Source organism: Aspergillus viridinutans, assembly GCF_018404265.1.
Source record: "Aspergillus viridinutans IFM 47045 DNA, scaffold_3, whole genome shotgun sequence".
Taxonomy (NCBI): domain Eukaryota; kingdom Fungi; phylum Ascomycota; class Eurotiomycetes; order Eurotiales; family Aspergillaceae; genus Aspergillus; species Aspergillus viridinutans.
Window position 1 is genome coordinate 308,973 of NW_025091219.1, and position 21,702 is coordinate 330,674.

Below are 21,702 nucleotides of genomic sequence, written 5' to 3' on the forward strand. Positions count from 1 at the left end.
GGGTTCAAATGTAGCAAGTAGACCCTCGTGCCAGGTGCATGTATAGCACCGCAGTCTATCGTAACATTGTAAATCCTCTAGTGACTGACCTTGCGGCTTTCATAGTGACCACGGAGATCATCCACTTCTTTCTGTAGCCGCGACAAATCGGCCAAGATGTCACTGGCATTCGACGGACGAGGCATAAAGTCCTGATCCTCTGCCCGCTTCTCCTGTGTAGGTTGGCTCCCACTGTTGCTATGACTGCTGGAAACTCGGTTCCTCCTTGGTGGGGGAGGTGGTGGCAGCGGGTTCACCTGAGATGCTCGCCTTGACAACCGCAGCTCACATTGACCAGAACCAGGTTCTGCCTCGTCTGACATCGGCGGAGCTATTCCGGGCTCCTGAGTTCGAGGACCTGGGCTCGAAGGAAGAGATGCATTCATCTCAAATTTTCCAGCTGGCATTGATAGTCGAGACAGATTTGTTCTGGACATAGTGCTTTTGGATCTCCTCATCTGGCTATGTCGTCTACTCAGCGGCGGCGTTGGCGGCCGCTTGTGCTGTGACTGGCTACGTCTGAGCGTTTCAGCTGATTGAGGTGCTGGGTTATCATGTAGAGGAGTAAAATAATCAATCCTCGGCTGAGATGACCTGCTGGGAGGTGTATCTGGTGTTAGAGAAAGGGATGTCTCCGAGGAAGTGCCATGGTAGGAGAACCGTTTGGTCGGCCGAGGGGGTATCGGTCGGGAATGAGAAGAGGTCGCATGAGGACTGGGATTTATCAACTTCCCATGATGGCTTTTAGGTGGTGGTGGTGGTTTCTTATCCCTGTTTGCCGAACGCACAGCAAGAGGCTTCGGGCCAGTCTCAAACTCGGATGATGGAGCAACTGTATGTTGCCCAGGAATGCAGGCAGTACCACTGCCCGTATGAGCTACCCCGCGAGGAGCTGATATAGGTACAGGCGCACTCGGCGTCGCATTCATCGTATTCCCCCGCAGGTTCTTCTGGTTTTCCAGCGCTCCCAAACGATTGCTGTCTTCTGTTTCCGCATTCAGTCCTGCTGAGGAGGCGAGAGGACTCGTGGGAGTCGGTATTACTGCTCCTTGGGGGAACGTCGTTGGGTGGGGAGCGATGCTGAAAGCTGAGTGACGGCGATCAGCTGCGGGGGTCCAGCGATGAAAAGATGACGACTCCCAGGGCTCATCACTGAGCTCCTCCCCGTCATCCACATCATTGTCGCTCATGTGCGAACTTTTTTGGAATGGGTCTGGCAGTGACTGATCGTCCGAGGTTTGAGAGTCGTCAGCATCTGACGTCGAGGATCCGGGAGGGGTCACGGAATGGCCATGAGGAGTTGCGGACGAATTGGTCAGAGATCCGGCAGTCAACGGAGCAGCAGGGTAGGATGAGTTTGTCGAGACGGAGGACGGCGATGGATTAGGAGGCACTGCTAATGAAAATCCGTCAGCGTTGACCTTATACACAAAGAGCATCAATAGTGGAGGCACACCTCTCGGGGGCCAGTCACCGTCGTGCCCAGCATTCGGAAGGGGCGGATGGACCTCACTCTCTGGCTTTTTAGGGCGGAAAGGATTTAATCCAGACATCGCAGAGTAAATGGCTCCCACCGACCATGAGGGCAGGGAGAATGGAATTGATGAAGGGAGTTACGAAGGATGGAAGGTGAGATGGCAACAGCTACGGCGTTTAAGCTATGGAGGGCCGGTCATCCGCGCGGCTTCCGGCAAGCGCAGAGCATCACAAGTCGCGACGGCCAACGGGGTCGGGACTTGCGCACTTCTGTAATCATGAACAAAGCACGTTTGGTGCGTAGATAGAATGGGTTATTTCTTGTTCAATGGATGGTCAAATTTGATGGTGCTTGTTTGCATTCTGTCTGTATTCGATTGTCCTCCAACCGTTGCCTCAAAATATAGTAAGGACACCAGAGTTAAAGAAAACGCGATCAAGAAAAAGGCTATATGTTACATTGCGAAAATAATATCCGACCCGCATATTCAAGGGTACCCAGAAAGAATATAGAAGAAAAGCACGTAGCGCGTGTTGAACAATTGAGAACAGGAAGAGGCCGCCTTCCCAAACACCTGAGGTTATACAAACAGACACGAAGGGTCATCACAAGATTCCTAACTCGGGCTCATCCATCCCGAGAAAGAAGGGTATCATCTGGCCCATTCGAAAGAAGAGATTCAAAACGCAAATCAATATCCACTTGAGCTCGCGTGCGCTGGTGACCAGTTTTAGCTTTCGTTGTAGACATGCCACTGGACTCCTGGCCCGAAGAAGGCCTGTGCTAAACGATTCCCACTCGCTGTCGGTTGGCTAAAAGCAACCTGCTCCTTGGGAATCTCCATCCCATAGATAAAGTTGGTCACAACGCAATCAAGAAGATCCATGGCGATTCCTCGCCTTCGAGATGAGCCCGATGTCCAAATGCGCGAGATACCCACGATAGCGGGGTGCACCTCGTCCCGGACGGTAATCGCAGAGTCGGTCGGCTGATCGGCTCCATTTTGAGCTGGTGTCGAGCACTCCACGGGCCGTGATTCCCAGATACGCTCAGTGAGACATGCTCCCACGCACCGGCTGTCCTTCATGTGCAGAAACACCTTGTAGCGATCCACTTTCTCCTCTGCACCGTTCTTCCGCAGATGTTCTGGCGGCTCCGTTTGGCTCCATAAGACATCGTCTGAGATTTCAGGCGCAGACAACTCCTTGCTGATCACTTCCAGAACCTTCTTGGCCTGATTCTTCACGGTCGGAGAAGCCTTGCGATCCACAATAACAACGTAACCTTCGTCGAACCGAGTGGCTTCGTAAACCCAGCGGCATGCGTTCGCCCTCATAAAAGCCTTCCCCAAATCCACACCGGTCGAGTTCATGTCGTGAAACTTCTTGTGAAGCGCCGCGTCCTCCGCATTGGAGGGCACGTACTCCATCCCACAGGTAGCACAGGTTTTTCTGACTTCGTGGCCCAGATCAATCTGCATCTGTTTCAACACGGGTGGTTGCGACTGCGCCGCCTTCTTCTTGGGGGGATCGACCGACGACCGCACACTGTTGGAATTGACTTCGGTGAGCGGGGAGCCATTGCTCGCATCTTTCGTCGATGATTGCTTGCGCTTCAGAAATGAAAAAGCGGGTTTTCTCGTGTTTGCCGGGGGAGGGGTCAATCTGGGAGGCGGCGATGATGGAGGGGTGGACAAGTCATCGTCATGCGTCCCCTCCGAGAGAACTACTGAATTGCGACGCGACGGGCTCGATAAAATGGCAGCTGAAGACTCGCGAATAGCATATTGAAGACTGTTTTCCGCGTCGTCGGACTCGTTGCCCGCCTCGACGCGTCGCTTCTTCGCGGCAGGGCCATTATCGTCGTCGTCATAGACGCGCCATAGAGATCTTCCGTAAGTTTTCATGAGTCCTCTAGAACTGGACAAGTTAGAACGGCAGTAGATTCAAGGAGTGAATAGCGATAATAGTGACCGAGCAAAGAGAGTGAAGGGGTAAAGACAAAACAGCAAAACGTACCGCTTGAATGAATTTGTTACAGTCCACGGCATCTCCCTTATTTTTCTTCAGAGCATGGATTCAACCGAGTCGAACATCAAGAGCATATGTGTGGAGCGCTGATGGGAGGCGAATGCAAAAGTGAAGGAAGAGTAGCAGCAAAGATGATTTCCTAACGAATATATTATTATGATGGATCTTCTTCTTATTATTATTATTATTATTATGGCGATATTTTGTTCCAGCCAACAGGCGGATTTTGGCGGAAACAATAATAATAAACCGACGATAAATAATCGCGATACGTACCTCCGTATGTAAGCTTGATCGACGAGTGACGGAACGCGTTGCCTCAGGCGCTAATCCACATTTAGTCATATTACATCGCTCGGGCGCTTGACAGGGATCATTCTTCAGTTGCCCTTCCACAGTTCCACATACCTTAAGGAGGTAAGGTTAGCACAACAGATACTAACGGGCCACTAGGTGACTAGAGGCACCAAAGCCACCAAAGCGGACTAGGTTCTTGTTGGATCAAAACGGTCGGGAGTCTGTTGGTGATAGCAGCAATGTGAAAGGATCTTAATGTTTCGGACACGAGGCTACCAATCTAAGCCACTGACAACGGAGGGTTTGTACGATGAAAATGACTCAGACGAAGGACGCGGTGCTCCCGTAGTTGCACACAAGGGCTTTGTCGATAATTCAGAAATGGATGCAGGACGAGAAGAATGATGGGGGTTAATACTCCGTATATGTAGACAGATTCAAGGGGAAGTAGTAGAAGATACGGATATGGAGAACAGATCCCGGAGGTATCTCCAGGCTACCATTAATATAGGACACGGAGGGGCAGTGATGATGATATTAATATGATATTATAATTATTAACAGTGAACACAAGTGGATATTGGATGCTCACTGTTGGCTTTTGGGCAGCTGTAGATCGTGGGACACTGGGGTTAGGAAAAGGAGCAGCAGCTGGTATGATTTAGCTAGTGGCATGTCCTCATTTCCATTAGGTTTTGCCTTCTGCCTCCTATACCAATAATAATAGGTGAGTGCTCCGTACTAGTTACCTGGGAATCTTCTCGTGGGCTGAATTTGCCTCCTGAAAGCATGACAGCCTATGTGTGGCCACCAACCACAATCGTCATACACGGCTGGAGGAGTCTCAGGGCCACTCGTCGGTAGGGGAAGCTCTCTTGGCTACTCCATAGATACCTTGCTTGGGTAGGTTCAATACAACCACTGTCGAGGATTGACAATTCGATATTGGTATTACTATTGACGTGATAGGTGTGTACTTCCTTGTTTTGCTTGCCTTGTCTTCCTACATAACCCGACCAATCTATCCTATCCCATTTTGACTTCTGGTTGTATGCCGAAGGGTTGATTGGCAACCTTGGGATGGCAACTGACAGCATGCCAGAGATCGTTCATTCCTTTCCGTACGTGCTCTTCGCTCAGAGATCGTCTGCAGCTTTGGTACACACGGTGTTGCGGATTCCCCAGCCTCACCTATGCCCTTGCTGAGAGAGCTCACGAGCCACGACTTTACTGGACTGTTTACAAGAGAGGTGTACGGAATTGCGCCTCGCCTTTTACGCTTCGTGATGTGGCCCATCTGCCTTTCTGGCGACTACTCATTCGAGATGATAGACCTGAATACCATAAAGGTGAACAAAGTCTCATCTCATACGGATTAGAAGCATCACTGAAAGGGGTGTTGGATTTGACGGCATCCAGGCAGATGTACTCGAAGTAGGCAACAACAGCAACAATTCATACATTGATTGTTCGGAAAGTCGCTGACTACAGGGTGTTTGTTTCGTACGACTACCTTCTGATCATGTATCTGACTTTCGGTTCTCCCATTTCGAGGAGGCACAAGAAGGTAGGACGACATTGACATGGATCCAGCCGGCATCTGCAGCATCACTCGGTCTTGTTTCCCACTATCGTTAATGGCTGTATGATGATAGGAGTGATGTCAAATGTCGGTCATTTGTGATACGATCAGTCAGATCAATGACTGTGATCCAAACTGCTAATATCTCGATTCTTTTTCGTTGGAAGACGGAGTGCTAGAGCTATGAAGCCGCCACTCCCTGTGACTTTTGAAGGATAGACGCCTTCGAATCAATGGAACAGATGTGGTCTTCGATCTGGGGCCCGTCGGTCATTTCGACATAATATTTCTATGCGGTAGGCAGGCAGGAGCTTTGTCAATTTGCACACCAGCGATGTGAATGGGCTCACGATCACCGACCGCTCCTCTGGCAAAGCTAGAGTTGTACTCCTTACTTGCCATGCAAATGGCTGCTGATCAGATACCTGTAAAGACACGTGAGCTAGCGGTCTCTACGACCACAATCACAGTCACCCTGGACTTACAGAATGAATGTCCCTCTTGTGTATCAGGAGACTACAGGGTTGTCCTCTGTAACAGACACACTCTTTAAATGCGTCAAATCAGTCAATAGTGTTGCTGGCTAGACTAAGGTATTGGATGGCATCCCACGTCTCTGTCCTCCTCATGCTCAGTTCGAACCCCGCATTGAATCTTGAAGGTGTTGAGCACACATATATTTTACTTTTGCTCGAAGTGTAGACAGAGCGACCCACGCAAGATATATACAGTAAGACAGTGCATGATCGACCAATCATTTGTCAATGACAATATGATCCCCGCAAAACTGAGGCAGATGTGGGCTACTAGGCTAGGTACCAGCTTGATGCACTGCCTCTACGTAGGATTTTGTTACCAGGGAAGCCCATACATAGATTAGATGGGAAGACGAGGTGTCAGGCCATCGACGCCGGAGGGATTTCTTACTATCTTCCTGCAGGACGCTCACAGTGTGGCCTATCAGGTCGGTTGTATTGATTACTTTTGATGTTGCTATCGGTTGAGATCCTGCGTGAGGGAGAATGCGCCGGGTTCGTAAGAAAATAGTGCTGGTCCAAGATGATCTCGGCTGCAGCAGAGTATTTAGAGCGTCCAGGTCAATAATACAGATGTAGCCCGTAACTTGCTTACTGTGATAGCTGGTAGGTAGGCTTCTCTAGGTACACGGTGGCTACAAATTATCCAAGTGTGTCGACGCCCTCGGAAGTTCTCAACTCCCAGCGGACGCTACAATCTCTGTTGAACACCACGCGTCTCCTATTAGCGTCAGGAATATCCGATGTTGAATATGAGGGTGGAATTTATTATTCTGGATTCAAAAATTCCATGGTAGATGAAGGATTCGTTGGTAAGCAAGGTGTATAACAGGGCTACCTAGGAACTCTTCACTTCGGTGCAGTACTTGGATTGGGGCGGAAACCACCATACGAATAGCTAAGGCTCTTTTCCCATGGAAACGACCTAGTTAGATGCCTTAGCTAAGAAGAATGTATAGTGATGATAAGTATTATTGTCCGTCTACACGACGAATCGACCAAAAAGTCCGTAGTAAGCAGTATATACATACGAATTATACGCTGTAGTCTTCTTATCCCGCTTCTGAACCTGTGGCTGACCGAGAAATCTCCTCCTCTTCCTCTTTTTCCCTCTTCCGTTTCTTTGCCTATTGCTCTCCCCCGACAATTTTTTATTTTCTCTCTCTTGGTTGAACGCCTCTTCAATTCTTCAATAGATCTATATTCCTCTTCTGGCTATCAGAATCTTCAAGGGAAGAATCCTTCAGCAATACAGGCACCATGTCGGACGCTGCTCAAGTCGCCGGGAAGAGAAAGAGACCCAGTATGTATCTGTCATTTATCGATCTGCTTCTGTCCTTTGTTCCCCTTCCCTCTTCACGCATTTTTTTCGTACCTTTTTCCCCCCTCTTGCATATATCTGCTCAAATTTCTTTTCTGTTAAAAATTATCTCTCTGTGATCTACGCTTTGTCTTGGAAGCGTCCATATATCCTATTTCTCTGGAAGTTTGTCAAAGAGATTTTTTTCCAAAGCAGACATCATTCACAATTCTTCCCGCATGCTTGTGTCTCACCTTGAGCGCAACCCTCCGTGTCACTACTCCGAATCCAGACTGGCCCTCTCCCTTCCCCTCCCTTGGAATTAGATTTGTTTCATCTGCCAGGCTCCGGCGATCACCTTACCCCTCCCTTGGTGCTACACCAACGGTGATCGAGCATCCAACATGACTGACCACGATCGATCTTCAGGGACCCAGTCTTGCCCGCCTCCCGAGTTGCCTCAACTGGTCGCTGAACAGCATGTCCCTATTCCTGCCAATGACAAGGAGACAAAGCGCTTGATTGTCGTTCTCTCCCATGCCAGTTTGGAGACATATCGTGCTTCCCATGGTGGTCGCAATGGCTCGGGTCGGGATGAAAAATACTCGTTGCTCAATAGCGATGAACACATTGGTGTGATGCGCAAGATGAACAGAGATATCAGTGAGGCTCGGCCTGATATCACCCATCAGGTTTGACTCGCTCAGGCTCCATGGAAAGATCTGATTTGAATTGCTAATCTCTTCGCTCTTCCTCCACTCAACAGTGCCTTCTCACTCTGCTCGACTCGCCGATCAATAAGGCTGGCAAGCTCCAAATCTACATCCACACTGCGAAAGGCGTCCTCATCGAAGTTAACCCATCCGTCCGCATTCCTCGTACCTTCAAACGTTTCGCCGGTTTGATGGTTCAGCTGCTGCACAGACTCTCCATTCGTTCCACCAATTCTCAAGAGAAACTGCTTAAAGTCATCAAGAATCCTATTACGGACCACTTACCTCCCAACTGCCGTAAAGTCACCCTCAGCTACGAAGCCCCAGTTGTGCGGGTCAAGGACTACATTGATTCCCTGGGTCCCAAGGAAAGTATTTGTATCTTTGTCGGTGCCATGGCAAAGGGCCATGATGACTTTGCGGACTCATTCAAGGATGATACTATCAGTATCAGCAACTACAGTTTGAGCGCCAGTGTTGCGTGCAGCAAGTTCTGCCATGCTGCGGAGGAATCATGGGGCATTCTTTGAGCGACGCCGCGAATCGGAGCTCGAGAGCGGCCATATTTTGACGACTGACGAATTTTCTTTTTCGCTACCTGCCACCCGGCGCCGAGGTCGAAGTATAGCGAACGCTAATCTTGGGAACGCATGCCTTTGAACGCATGCCCCTTATTCTCCGCCTTTGGATTCATTGCCTCCCGTTTCGCGTCTGTTCTGGTATCATCCCTACGTTCTCCCTCTCGCTATTAGCTTCCGGGACCAGTGTGTGACTTGATACACGACCACCAATACGACATTACGCTTTTTTCGAGGTCTTGAAATTTTCTTGGACGGCTTTTCTTTCCTCCCATCAAGGGGACAATCGAATCCTTGTGTTCCGGTACTCTGAAAAGCTTCCATTCCAAGCCCATCCACCATGGAGTGTTGAAGCTAAGAGACAAGAATCAGACTAGGTTTTTGCCTTTGAATTTTTGCCTCCTGATTTATCCTCCAGAGTGCAAGGGACTGGACCGCGCTGGGTGCCCGTACCACGTGAATCTAAAATCAGTACGATCGATAACTGAGCCTTCGGGTTGGTCTTATATATGAATATATATAAATCAGATTCATGTACATTTTCAGCATTCCGGACCGTAGGTGTATTACCATATAAACGTCTATCGATCAGCCTGTCATTGTCCAAGTCGAAGGAAACAGGAAGCTGCTCGGTCCGATCAGTGAAGAGCATGAAACAAGACTCATACCATGTGGACTTTAATGATGAGATAGAGAATTCTCCAGATTCCGTAGAGAATGATTGACCAGGAATCGGACAAGATGAGGATGAGTGCCTGAGATAACAGGCATTTATTTACCAAGGCACCGACAACTGTATTTGGTCGACTCCCTTTTTCTCCCTCCAACTCTGCAGAATAAAACACTTGTCAAGACGACAACGGATTCAAGATCCTGCGATTACTTCGCCTGCTGCTTCTTACAAACATGCCTACCAGGGGATTCATTATTGATCGGCTGGCCCCGGTGACTGAAGGTGAACTATGATTAGACTGGCTTCGACGTGGCACGCAGAGAGGCTTGCATTCTCATCTAGGTGGACCTTCCGCTTCACTTTTTCTCTCTTTGGCTGCAAAGGTCTAGAGTATGAGACTCATCCCCAATTTTTATGATTGCTTGGCCCCTGGTCTGTCCTGTATAGACGACATGGTCGGCTACTGACATGAGTAGATGCCACATAATACTTGGCGCATAGCTCGGGCAGTCTTTCCGGACAGCGATGGCGGTCATCGATTGTGCATCTACAATCTGGTTCCAAAACAATCCAGAGCGAGGCTGGACCATGATGGTCATCTTGTCATTCGACTGATCGCTCCAGCGTTTGGAAGAGCGCTGTCTTATGTCAGTCTCGCACTCCTGACGACACCATGAGATGGTGCATCGCCCAAGGCACAGTCGCAGATAGTGGATGCATTTTGGCGGTCTGACAGCACCATCTGGCGACTAGGAGCAGCAAAAGTGCCCAAACACGAACCGGATTGGAGCATCCCAGAACAAACCATTGGTCTGAGTCGTGAGAGAAATCCCCTCTAAGCTCTGCCTCACTCCCCATACGACTACATACCACTGACAAGTCCGTCTGTCATTTACTGTCGCACCATATCCATTTGATGATCTAGTGGGCCTCATTTCTGCAATCATCCTCTCAGGCCGTTGCAGTAACCGATAACAAGTCAGTAACACTCACCATTTTTGAGTGGTGATCCTATTCTCCCATTCAGTATCCGTAATTCGACATTTTTTCAGCAGTCAGCGCGGTGTCAAGTAGTATTCATCATGGTCAATTACCTCGAACCTTGGTCTATCCATAATCCAATGTAACAACGCTTCGCACAGGGACACCCGATGGCTTTCTAACTCGCTTTGGCTCAATTCCAAGCAGTTTCCCACTGTTCTTTGATGAGCGCCCCATTTGACCTGGGCAGGGCCACCTACTGGACCGTCCGCCGCGTCCAGCGGCTCCCCCCGGCGCCCCACGATGACCTGGCGCCATGGAGTCGCTCTAAGCTTCACCGAAGAGGAAAGACGAGCGTGGCATCAGGAGTTTCTTGACTCCATGGTTTTGATAACCATTGGAGCTCACCTTTCCTGGTTAGGGCCTGCAGGGCCCGGACTCTGGTCGAGGTACGGTGGATAATCTTGGCCACCCTTTCGGATGCTTTGAGAATCCAACTAGGCATGAGACTTGTGCCTGTACTATTGCCAAAGCTGTATTCCTGGAGGGGTTCGTTTCCCTTCATGGATACGTACATTTGCTCTAAGCTTCCGACCGTCTGTTATTGGATATCGGTTGGGCATGCTTAGGTCTCTCCATCTGTACAGCACGACTTGCCTTAAAATAGCACCGTCAGTCCTTTCGTGCTTCTAGACTATCCTCTTCGCGTTGAAAGTGTCTTTCAATCATCCGCATTCTGTACCCAAGAATTCGAGCATTATATATAAGCTGTCCTCTGCTTAGGAGGATCATGAATCTCAGCTCCTCTTTTGATTCCTTTCCTTGGATGTTGTTCATAGACATCCTTGTTTTGTGACTCGACTTTCTTATATCTACGTATCATCGTTGTGGTCACAAATACTGCCCTGAACTCCTGGAGTATATACTCGGCGAGTCGACTCCAACGCAGACATGCCTCTGTCCCACCTCACCCTGACTGTCTCTCACCTCCCAACATCGACTTCCTTCTTCCTCTCCTGCCTACAGCCCCTGGGGTATCATTTTATTGGTCGCCATGATGACTATATTGGATTCGGTCAGAAATCAGGCGAGCCGGCAGACTTCTGGATAACAGAACAGAAGCCAGGGTCAGTATTCTTTCCGAACACCCTACCATAGCCCCATTGACCAGGACGAAATCATAGATCGCCAGCTGGTGCAGCACATGTTGCTTTCCCTGCGCCGTCAAAAGATGCTGTAGGATCCTTCTTCATCAGTGCACTGAAAGCCGGCGGAAAGATTCACGGTGAGCCAAAGACGCGCGACACGGACTCGGGATACTACAGTGCAGCAGTGATCGACTTTGACGGCAACAGCATCGAAGCTGTGTACCGTCCGGGTATCTCTGCTGCCAAGTCAGAAGTTAGTGCACCAGCAATTGGCCTGCTTGAGAATGGGTCCGTGGTGTCCCGAGCTAGCACAAAGGTCAGCTCCGTCAAGCCTCAAAGTATCGCTCCCTCTGCCAGGTCAGAGGCCAAGTCGTACGTCTCAAGGGCGACTACTGCTGTAGAGCGAACTGCACCGACCATCATCTCGCGGGAGATTCAGCAAGCGCCGTCTCCTACCTATATTGTCAACCATACAACTCACACCACCCAAAAGAAGGACGACAGCACAGCCAAGACAATCGTTGGTACGCTCATTGGAGCGGCCGCAGGTGCCGCAATCGCTTATGCAATGACCAAATCCGAGTCACAGTCCTCGGAGGCCACTCCTCCTCCGCAGTACTCAGCCCGGGATTTCCCTCAGCTGACGTCTCCATCGCAAGCTCCCTCGCTAGCTCAGGAACATCAGGGCTACAGGGCTATTGACGCTCCTCCCGCCAGGAGCACCTTCTCCCGAGCAGATGTGCGATCCACTCTGACCCGTAGTGTCTCGTCGAAGAATCCTCGTGCGAGCACAATATACGAAGGCACAGAGTTCGTCCACCCCCGTGGAGAAAATGGCAGCGTGTACCTCGACGAAAATGGGCGTCGTGCCTCGGATGGGAGTGTCTACTCGGTGAGGGATATCCCTCTGAGGGCGATTGAGTACCCCCCACCGGCCCGTTCGACTACGTATCCATGCAACCCCAGCACTCTCATCAGCAGCTTCCCGGATAAGTCGCGAGCCATGGATAAAGAGAGCGTCTATTCAGCATCGACTGCCAAACCATCCAAAGCCAACTATCAGGATTACCACTCTTCCCGCCATTCCTCGCATCAGTCAGCGGCCAGATCCCTGGCCGGAAGCACGACCTCCTCCGCGCGAACGGCCCGTCAGGTCCCGCTGCCCGAAGGATCCGTGACATCTTATGTGTCGTACCGCAGCGGTGCAAAGTCGGGTGTCTCTGCCCGTGAGATCCCGCTTCCCCAGAGCGTCGTGGATGACTTTGACATCCAAACCAATATCACGCCGGACGATTCTATCAGTCAGGTCGATTTCTCACGAAGGTCCTCCTACTCCCATCAATCCCACCGCTCAAAAGCCCCCTCTCATGTCTCCAAACGATCCAGCAAATTCGACGAACCCGTCCAACCGAGCGACAGCGTCAGTCAGGTCTCGACCAATGTGTCCAAGGTGTCGCAGAGGACCATCAAAGCAAACGGCAGTATAGCTGGGGGGGCTTCCAAGGCTCCATCCAAGGTCAGCAGTCGGCGAGGCAGCCAGGTTGCCTGAACAAAGTCAAGGACCCGCAGCTTGGTTCCTCATCGTCTTCTTCAACTGCTCGCTTCTTCGTTCTATCTGGACTCCTCAATCAGCCATGTAACGACAGGGTAACCGCAGCATATCTCCACGCATTAAACAGGCAGCAAGGTCGGGCGTTTTTGTTTTTCGTCGTCTCATTGATTGATTGTGCATTGATGTCTAGTACATATACTCGAAACACATAGACTATTGTATGATGCGGCCATAGACCAGTTCAAGAAGCTGGCCGGTCATCTTGATTTATCGTTCTCTTTCTTATGTTCTTGATTGTCTCCTACTTTCCCATCTTCGCTTCTGTTCTATTTACCTCTCATGCATTTGTTGACATTACAGGTCGATCAGCACCCTTATTCTTATGAACATCTCGCATGCATGTCTGAGTAGTCCCTGTCCTTATTCGCATACTGAAGCCCATTCTTGTGCTTTAGCTCAATGGATGTCTGTCTATATTACATACTGGGTAAATAGAGAATCTGGTATCGTCCAAACCGAGCTGAGCTTTCATACTTGGCCCTGTCGCATAACAACATCCAGACTTCAGTAGAACGACGAAATCCAGACACCCGTGGGGCTGCTCGCAGAAGGGCTCTTGGTTTAGACTAGATCTCTACAAGTACGACAGATCAGAACCCATGGAAAGCACAAGCATTGAAAGCAAACTCATTCTTAACCGGTCAACGGGTCGGACGTGGTCTTGCCTTTATACCTATCGCTATCTAATACACACCGTTACCACCACCGGCGCACCACCAAGCCTCCCTCCTTTTCCGCTCTCCTCACGACTCACGCGACCTCTCTCCTCTCCCCGAGGCAAAATCCTCAAGCCATACGAGCCACAGCTTCTGCCGCCCAAAGACCCGGCCTTGAGGTTTTTATGTTCATCAAATGGATTGTCGAATTCCATCCAGTCGAGATCGAAAAAAAAAAAGGTGCTATGAATGCATCAAAGACAATTGGTCATTATGATCGTAGGACATGACACTTCCCGCCGTTAGAGAAAGCGCAGAGAATAACACGAATTTAGAGACACGCGATTGTTTCACAGTAAGAACAAGGAATGGATCTACGATCACGGTACGCCAGGCTTCGGATCTGATCTAACGGAGTGAAAGATGACGCAGAAAGAATTGGGAAAACCGAGGTGGCCGCGCAGAAGTCAACTGTGAAGATCAAATAGCGTATTTGCGTGTCCATTCGCGGGCTGTCGCTTCGTACCGAGGGCGGTCGGTCTTGTAGACGTGAGCGATCTCAGGCACCAACGGGTCGTCCGGGTTAGGGTCTGTGAGCATTGAGCAGATCGAAAGCAGCACTGAAGAGCGGTCAGCATCTAAGAAAGGAGGATCATTCACATCGATGAATACCTTTAGAGATTGTAAGAGCGGGGCTCCACTGGTCTCGCAGAATGTCAAGACAGATACTGCCATTCGAGTTGATGTTGGGGTGGTAGATACGAGTGGTGAAGTTGACCTTGGGTGGCTTGAATGGATAATCGGTAGGGAAGTGGATTGTCAGGAAGAAGACGCCTCCCGAGTATGGCGAGTCACCCTGTCAAAGAGAAATGTCAGCATTCAAGAGCATAGACGTAAGATACCCAATCACTCTTTTGAGTCACAAATGCGACCAGTGACTGAAATAAGTTGGAGAAACTTACAGGACCCATGATTGTTGCTTGCCAGTGAAACTATTAAAGAAACACCAGCTGTCAGTGGCCATATTCAAAGAGTAATGAGATGCTGGGAGGAAGTTGCAGGACATAGGCGGATTCATGCAGTATGCCGCGCCGCACACGACAGTAACAACAAAACTTGCGACGGAAGGGTCGGGAAGCTATCATACCAGATCATCTCCAACAGGGCCAGCAGAGCAAGAAGAGGGCGGATCACTAGATGAACAATCAATATCAGCATTGTGAAAAGCTAAAGATGACGTCTTGAATTCGGGAAATGGAAGCGCCTCGAGGACGCCCAAGACACCCCGCAGTAGTGGGGTGAACGACACCACGCCGCAGTGGACATGAAGGACAACGACAGAGAGAGCGAAGAACTGAAATATCTTACCGGCCGAGGTCAGTGAGTTCCTTGTTAATTCTCTTGAGAGCCATGTCGGAAGTTCTGTGATATGAAAGAGTGTAGATAAAAGATCAGCCACTCAAGGAGAGGTATTGTTTGTTCTGCACACACAAGAGTTCCGAACGTTAGTACCAAAGATCAGGAAGTGAGTAGTAGATCAACTGAAATAAAACAGAAGAAGATGAAGAGAAGAAAAAGAGAAAGAGAATGATAAAAAATGGGGAGGACTAAGGGTGGACTCACTAGGGACAAGAGATGGATTTGATTACGTCGGAAATGAGAGGGCGAAAAAGAAGAAAGAAGAGCAGGAGGGGGGGAAAAGAGGAAGGGAATTGGGCTGGAAGAGGGAAAACGAGAGTGGAGGAGAGAGAGTGGCAGAGAACCTCAGGCAAACTTCCCGATCAGAGGGTTACTTACGTATAGAGCGGTATTACCGTCAGAATACCCACTATGCTAACCTGAGTAGGTTAGATTGTCTTTAATTTTACTACTCTCCTGCACCAGCCACACTGCGTCATATGGTCTTGTCGTTTCTTAAAGGGTGAATAGTGATCAAGGGTTGGTGATATCCTATCCTTGAACATCGAAAATAAGATCAGCTTGGCTGAGATGTTACACTGGCAACCAACCCTATCTAAGAATATCAGCCCCTGTTGATCGGACCAGGGTGATGTGTCAGGCCTTCCATGCCAACCTTGATGCATTCGCCACTGTCCGCCAGTTGGTAACTTGGTACTTAACTTTAAGTGGACGATCGATACGCCATTACGGATCGATCTTTTGTTTTTCATTCAGCCTTGTCCTTTTTCTTACAGCGAATTACACAGATTTACAAATGATGACAAAGTAAGACTTTGGAGCCTTTTTTGCATCTCGCAAGGCGATGGTGACAAGTAGAAGAACTGAGATATCAGATTTTTTTTTTTGGTACATGTTCATCTTACAGATGTAAGGTTGAGTGTGGACTGAATGAGGACCTGGAAGGTATGAGAATCGTGGTAGCATAGTCGTTTGCTATGGCTTCTTCTGCCTCTATCATGCTGCGGCTTGGATATATACAGGCAATATCAAACATGGTTCCAAAGCAATCATTCCTACAGGTCGACCAGGAAGGGCTAGAATGTCTTAGACAAACGCCTGAACTCCTGTGATGGCCCGTCCCAGTATCAATGCTAAACCCGGGCAATGTCAGTCTTGAACTCATCATGTGGAAATGACAGGCTAAGATATCCGCCGGGTACTCACCGTGAATGTCACTCTGTCCTTCGTAGGTCTGCACCACAAATAGATTGGCTACGTGTCGTCCGATATGGTATTCGTCGCTGGTTGCATTACCGCCGAAAATCTCCTGGAGCCTACTCATCGAAAAAGCTGTTAGTATGATTCGACTCCCAGCAGCGGAAGTCGCAGGAAGGGAGACACATACAGCCGTGCATTCGCCAGAGCTCGATCGCAGTTCTGCCTCTTGACCATGGAGATCATCTCGGGAGTGCTCTTGCCCGCGTCCTTAAGCCGAGCGACCTGAGTGGCAGCCAGCGTTCCATATGCCGCATCAGTGGCTGCATCGGCTAGTTTCTTCTGGATGAGCTGGTACTTCGCCAGCGGGTTGCGCTTGAACTGCTTCCGCTCCAGTGCATAAGTGCGGGCACGGTCGATGCAGTCCTCCAGAGCGCCCATGGCACCGAACGCAATGCCCAACCGGGCACTGTTCAGGCAGGTGAAGGGGCCCTTGAGGCCTTCGACGTCCGGAAACATGTTCTCCGCCGGCACAGGGCAGTCGTCCATCTGGATCATACCTGTGATCGATGCGCGCAGAGCAGTCTTGTTCTTGATCGCTGGAGTCTGCAGTGTGCCTGGCGGGCACTGGCTACGCTCGACGATGAAACCCTTGATCTTGCCGGTCGTCTGCAACTTGGCCCATACCAACATGATATCCGCGATGGGGGAGTTGGTGATCCATGTCTTCGCTCCGGACAACAAGTAGTAGCCCTTCTTGGTCGGGTGTTCGCGCGCAGTCGTCTCCATCGAACCGGGGTCGGAACCGTGGTTGGGTTCTGTAAGACCAAAGCAGCCCGCCAGTTTTCCCCTGGCCAGTTGCGGTAGGAATCGGTCCTTCTGCTCCTGGGTGCCGAACTCATAGATACCCGTCATCGCCAGCGAGCTCTGTACAGACATTCCGGACCGATATCCCGAGTCCACCCGTTCGACTTCTTTTGTGATCAACCCGGAGGCAACCGTACTCGCACCGGCGCATCCATATCCTTCAATGCTCGCGCCGAGAAGGCCGAGCTCCCCCATTTCCTCCAGGATTTTACGGTCATAGTCTTCGTTTCTATAGGCGTCTAAACGAATGCAAATCTGTAAGCGCAAATCACACACATCGTCCCTATGTATGACTTACCGAGAACACGGGGGAGTAATCGCTCTTGGCAGTATTGTCGGGCTGTGTCCTGAATCGCCAATTCCTCTTCCGTGTACAGCTCCGACGCGGCCAGGGGATCCTCCCAATTAAACACTGTCGAATACGCCCGTACCGAAGCATTTTGGCAGACCGCGGGAGCTTTGTACAGGCGATTCGCTGATCGAAGGTGACGCGATGCTGCGCGGAAGATTGACCGGTTCATGATTTATATAAAGGAAAGAATGCGGCGCGAGAAGATGGAATGTGAGTGAAGTAGTACAAATCAAATGAAGACCGGGTATCTATTTTAGTGAATCTCCTCCTGCACGTCTCCCAAGTCGAACTGAAATTGACAGCAGCTGGTGGTTATCCAGAGCAGCAAGGGTGCAACTGAATTGCGGGGAGTCCGATTGTCCGGATAACGCTTGACCTCGGCAGTCGACCGGGATGTTTGTCTGCCCTCCGATGATAGAGCAATTCGAAGTATCGAATTCGTTAGTGAAAGCGAGAATTGGATCAAAGCGAGTCAACCACCGATTTTCATCCATACCTATATATACCCACCTCGAAGGCCGACCTCGGTGATCCTCGGTCATCCGCACCACTTACTTACTCTGGGCCATGTTAAGCCTCGGGATTGTTTCCGCTCCGTCGGTGCCACCATCCAATAACCGTCAGGATAAGCAAAGTCCTAACTAGAGGCATTTGGCTGTCGGTATGATATTCTTGATAATCTATGTGCATGCTCTAGGCTACATGGCTGTCACATCAAATATTTACTCGGTAGCCGGAAGCCTCGCTTCACGATGACGTCTTAACAACATTGGTCTTTCATGCCTCTGCCTTATGGAGTGAATCGTTATGAAGGTGACCGACAGCGGCAGATTGCAGTTACCTATACAAGGGTAGGTTTCGTGATAGAGAAATCGATGTCGGAAGACAAATGCCTTCTCAGTGGGAAGTCAGACGGACTTCCTGGGTTGCATGCTCGGATGGCAACGGTTTGGCCTTTCAAGCCATTCAAAGCAATTGTGGACACATTGACACGACAGTGTGGTGCTCAACAGTTCATCGGCGGACTCAAATATGGATACGTACGACAGAATCTGGAATCGACTGGCTAAGTTCGGTAATAATTGACTGATAATGTCGGAGGTTTCAGCAGAGCCCCAACCTGGGCCCTCGAGTAGAATAAACGGTCCCGTTAATTGCCGTTCTTTCACTAAATGTTGTATTAAGACAATGCGGGTTGTTGCCGATTGACTGCCTCAACAGCTCAAGCAGGCATCTGAGACTGAAGAAAATCGAAGACGCCCGTAGGGAAATACTCCTCGTCGAAGCCCCATAAATCAGCCATCATAGGATCCAGAGAGCCTATCGAGAGACCTGGCTCCCGTTTCCCTTGCAACTGAGCAGGTTCATACCCATTACTGCGCTCAGCCGACAGGGGAGCCATTCCGGGTAGCGGAGGAGGGTGGCTCAGAATGGTGTCTCGTTCACCCAATGGTTGCGCTCCAGGAATGATAATGGGTTTGAACATTGATGTAGCCCCATAGGAATTCTGTCCCAGAGATTGCTGGGCCCCCGAATTTCTCTTTTCCCACTCCTCGAATCCTGTAAGCATCCTGCGCAAGCCACGGGCTATATGATGAGTAAGATGGCGCTCACTAGCGCGCTTGCTACAAGTGACCATCAGCTCAATAATTCTACCAACCAAGGCACGCACGTAAGGCGCATCAATTGAAAGACCTGCCGAGGCAATGGAGTTTTGCTGTCCTTGTGCATTGGCCAGCGGCCCGGAGCAACATTTCGCGGCGATCTTGAGGAGGAACACGGCTGCAAAGGTGATCATGCTGTGGAGATATAGAGGAACGCCAATCAAAGCTCTTTGAATGTCAGGTTCATCGAGTACCACCAGGAGGGTCTCGATCGCAGATTCTATCGCCAGATTGGCATGTTTCTTGCGTTCAGCGGACATTGGCCGCGACGAATTCGAGGAGTGATATGTCCGTAAAGCAACCGAGTTCAGTTGCAGACGAGAGAAGTGGTAGTGCAGATAGACGGCTTTGTAAGGGTATGCACCGACATACCGACTTCCAGCTGTTTCACCTCAATATTAGCGTTCTTTTCATATTACCACCGCAAGCAGATCAAGCCGTTATGCGTACCTAAACGAGGGAGCCAGGCGGAGCGCCAATCTCCAAGATCAGCGTCGAACTTATTGATTGTAGAGAATTCGCTCTCGGGAACCTCCAAGTCGACATCGGGACCGAAAGCGTGATATATTCGGGTCAAAATGATGAACAGGTCTACTTGGCTGTGAAGGCGCAGATCCGACTGCTGCACCGTTGGGGAAAGTGTAAACGTATTGTGATTCGCGATGCTTGGATCTTCATGAATTATAGGCGGTCGTCCGTACGCGATAGAGAAATGGTGCTCCAGGGTCTATGCAGTCGATTTCAGAGCGTCAATAATCTGGAAGCTGTCACAAATTCTTAATCGCGACCTGGACTTACATAGAGAAGATACCAGAGCCTGACTTGTTCTATATGCTCCATAGAGCCCTGCATGGCCTTGCGATAGGATTGGTGAAGGTTTCGTTCAGTCGCAATTCGGACCGCATATCCTGAAAGCTTCCAACTGACATCCGCAAGCCAGAATGCGCCAACGCATAACGCACGCAGATCGTCGAGGGTATGGTGTCTATCAAGCATGGATTCCGAAGCCAGCTTCGCGAATTCCGTATAACAGGTATCGAATGTTTTCTCCTTGTCGGGTAAATGGAGAGCTGAAACGGCAAGAATGGCGGCCGAAAGCATTGAAGAAGAATTGCGAACAGATGTAAGGTCCTTGTGCACCAACGCCATACCATCCCACAAATAACGACTGAGCACCTGATCGAAATACTGGAACAGCTCCTCCGCCTCTTGAAGATCCACCACTCCTCGCGATATGAAGTCGGTCACTAGTGCCCGGTCGGATGCATGCTGACGTCCAGGAGAACTTGGAGGGATATCGCTCAGCCGAGTCACTTCGTATAGACTTCCCATTGGTGCAGTAATCAGGGATGATGTTCCATTTTCTTCCCGATCGAGGGAGTACTGGGAATGTTGCTTAGGAAAGGAATAATTCGTCGATGGGGTTGGATTTATTGGGACAGAGTCCAGGTTGGAGCCTATCGAGCTCGGTCTCCTGTCATTGTTGACCGTCGCAGTGCCAGTATCTTCCGTTGATGCTGTTGATTCTTTGCGGTCTCTTCTACTGGAAGGAGTCTCCACCGATTTGCCCAGCGACTGATAGTATGACAAGTCCGGTAGCTGAGCCTTTCGGAGTAAATCCGTCATTGCAAGCTCAACCGTCGTCTTCCACCTATATGATCATGGAACGATTAGCGATGGTGTACCAATAATGACGATATATATATATGGCTATATTTACTCTGTCTCATCGTCCAGTAAAGTCTGTAGGCTCTTGTTGACAACACAGTCCAAGCCCATGCGACGGCATCTCTGACATGGCGCCTCCCCTTCCTTATCACAGCGCACCTTGTGATTCTTGCAGTTTGTACACGCACGGATTCTCCGTGAGATCTTAGGTATATGCCTCAGACTTTGTTGTTTCGAATCCTCATCGGTCGCCATATGCGGGTAAGCTCCCTGAGGAGAGGCTGAAGACGCATGGCCGTTGGCTTCGAATTGAATGCGACTCCGCTTCATGGTTACTGTAAAAAGGGGAGAGTCATCCTCGAAGCAGTGCGTAGAATTGTACCGTTGTATATGAGTTTGCTCCCAACGAATATGGGCCCCGTTGAAGAGGGGTGCAACATTCAGCCTGAGGGGGGAGAATGAATAATCAAGCCCGGCCTAGTACGGGGTAGCTGTGCGCCTCTCTGGCTGGCTCTGCCTACATGCACCAACTTCACTTTTCTATTATCTATCGACCGAGAACGGAGGGACTACGAATGCCGTCAGCGAATAGCAGCGCCTCCTCCCCGTTATTGACTTCTTCCTTTCGGCTTTCCAAGCTCCTACACGCCGGAGAACAAAAGTCTGGGCCCCTGGGGTCTCGCGGCTCTCGCCGCCTTACAGTTACGGCCTTGGCGCCTGAGGCCGGGGAAACTCCCGCGGGGTTTCAAAATCACGTGGATATCCAGCTCAATTGCACTAATCCCGATCAGGCTCAAATGATGTATGGCGCGTTCATCCTTCCGCAGCGCGTCTGATCACGAGTCGAGCTATTTTTGAGCTTCATATCTCGAACACTTTATTTTAGTGAGTGGTTTACCAACAGAGCGAGGGA

At 50.0% G+C, this 21,702-nt stretch overlaps 7 protein-coding genes across 7 annotated transcripts; 2 read left to right on the plus strand and 5 right to left on the minus strand.

Moving 5' to 3' along the window:
- Positions 1-77: 77 nt before the first annotated feature.
- Aspvir_005084 (uncharacterized protein) lies at positions 78-1,592 on the minus strand (the record flags this gene model as incomplete). The annotated part of the gene is made up of 1 exon (XM_043268303.1): positions 78-1,592. One exon carries the CDS (start codon positions 1,590-1,592, stop codon positions 78-80), a length of 1,515 nt encoding a protein of 504 aa, XP_043124238.1.
- A 654-nt stretch (positions 1,593-2,246) lies between these two features.
- Positions 2,247-3,566, minus strand: Aspvir_005085 (ESCO family N-acetyltransferase; the record flags this gene model as incomplete). Its single annotated transcript, XM_043268304.1, has 2 exons — positions 2,247-3,429; positions 3,535-3,566. 2 exons carry the CDS (start codon positions 3,564-3,566, stop codon positions 2,247-2,249), a joined length of 1,215 nt encoding a protein of 404 aa, XP_043124239.1.
- Positions 3,567-7,665: 4,099 nt separating this feature from the next.
- Positions 7,666-8,504, plus strand: Aspvir_005086 (18S rRNA pseudouridine methyltransferase; the record flags this gene model as incomplete). Its single annotated transcript, XM_043268305.1, has 2 exons — positions 7,666-7,953; positions 8,028-8,504. The coding sequence occupies 2 exons, from the start codon at positions 7,666-7,668 to the stop codon at positions 8,502-8,504; spliced, it is 765 nt and encodes a 254-aa protein (XP_043124240.1).
- Positions 8,505-11,157: 2,653 nt separating this feature from the next.
- Aspvir_005087 (VOC family protein) lies at positions 11,158-12,903 on the plus strand (the record flags this gene model as incomplete). Its single annotated transcript, XM_043268306.1, has 2 exons — positions 11,158-11,333; positions 11,391-12,903. The coding sequence occupies 2 exons, from the start codon at positions 11,158-11,160 to the stop codon at positions 12,901-12,903; spliced, it is 1,689 nt and encodes a 562-aa protein (XP_043124241.1).
- Positions 12,904-14,102: 1,199 nt separating this feature from the next.
- On the minus strand, positions 14,103-14,593 carry Aspvir_005088 (putative ubiquitin conjugating enzyme (UbcD); the record flags this gene model as incomplete). Its single annotated transcript, XM_043268307.1, has 3 exons — positions 14,103-14,242; positions 14,295-14,478; positions 14,585-14,593. 3 exons carry the CDS (start codon positions 14,591-14,593, stop codon positions 14,103-14,105), a joined length of 333 nt encoding a protein of 110 aa, XP_043124242.1.
- A 1,534-nt stretch (positions 14,594-16,127) lies between these two features.
- Aspvir_005089 (acyl-CoA dehydrogenase) lies at positions 16,128-17,626 on the minus strand (the record flags this gene model as incomplete). Its single annotated transcript, XM_043268308.1, has 4 exons — positions 16,128-16,174; positions 16,248-16,357; positions 16,429-17,344; positions 17,404-17,626. The coding sequence occupies 4 exons, from the start codon at positions 17,624-17,626 to the stop codon at positions 16,128-16,130; spliced, it is 1,296 nt and encodes a 431-aa protein (XP_043124243.1).
- Positions 17,627-18,679: 1,053 nt separating this feature from the next.
- On the minus strand, positions 18,680-21,119 carry Aspvir_005090 (Zn(II)2Cys6 transcription factor; the record flags this gene model as incomplete). Its single annotated transcript, XM_043268309.1, has 4 exons — positions 18,680-19,503; positions 19,572-19,848; positions 19,920-20,772; positions 20,842-21,119. The coding sequence occupies 4 exons, from the start codon at positions 21,117-21,119 to the stop codon at positions 18,680-18,682; spliced, it is 2,232 nt and encodes a 743-aa protein (XP_043124244.1).
- Positions 21,120-21,702: the final 583 nt, after the last annotated feature.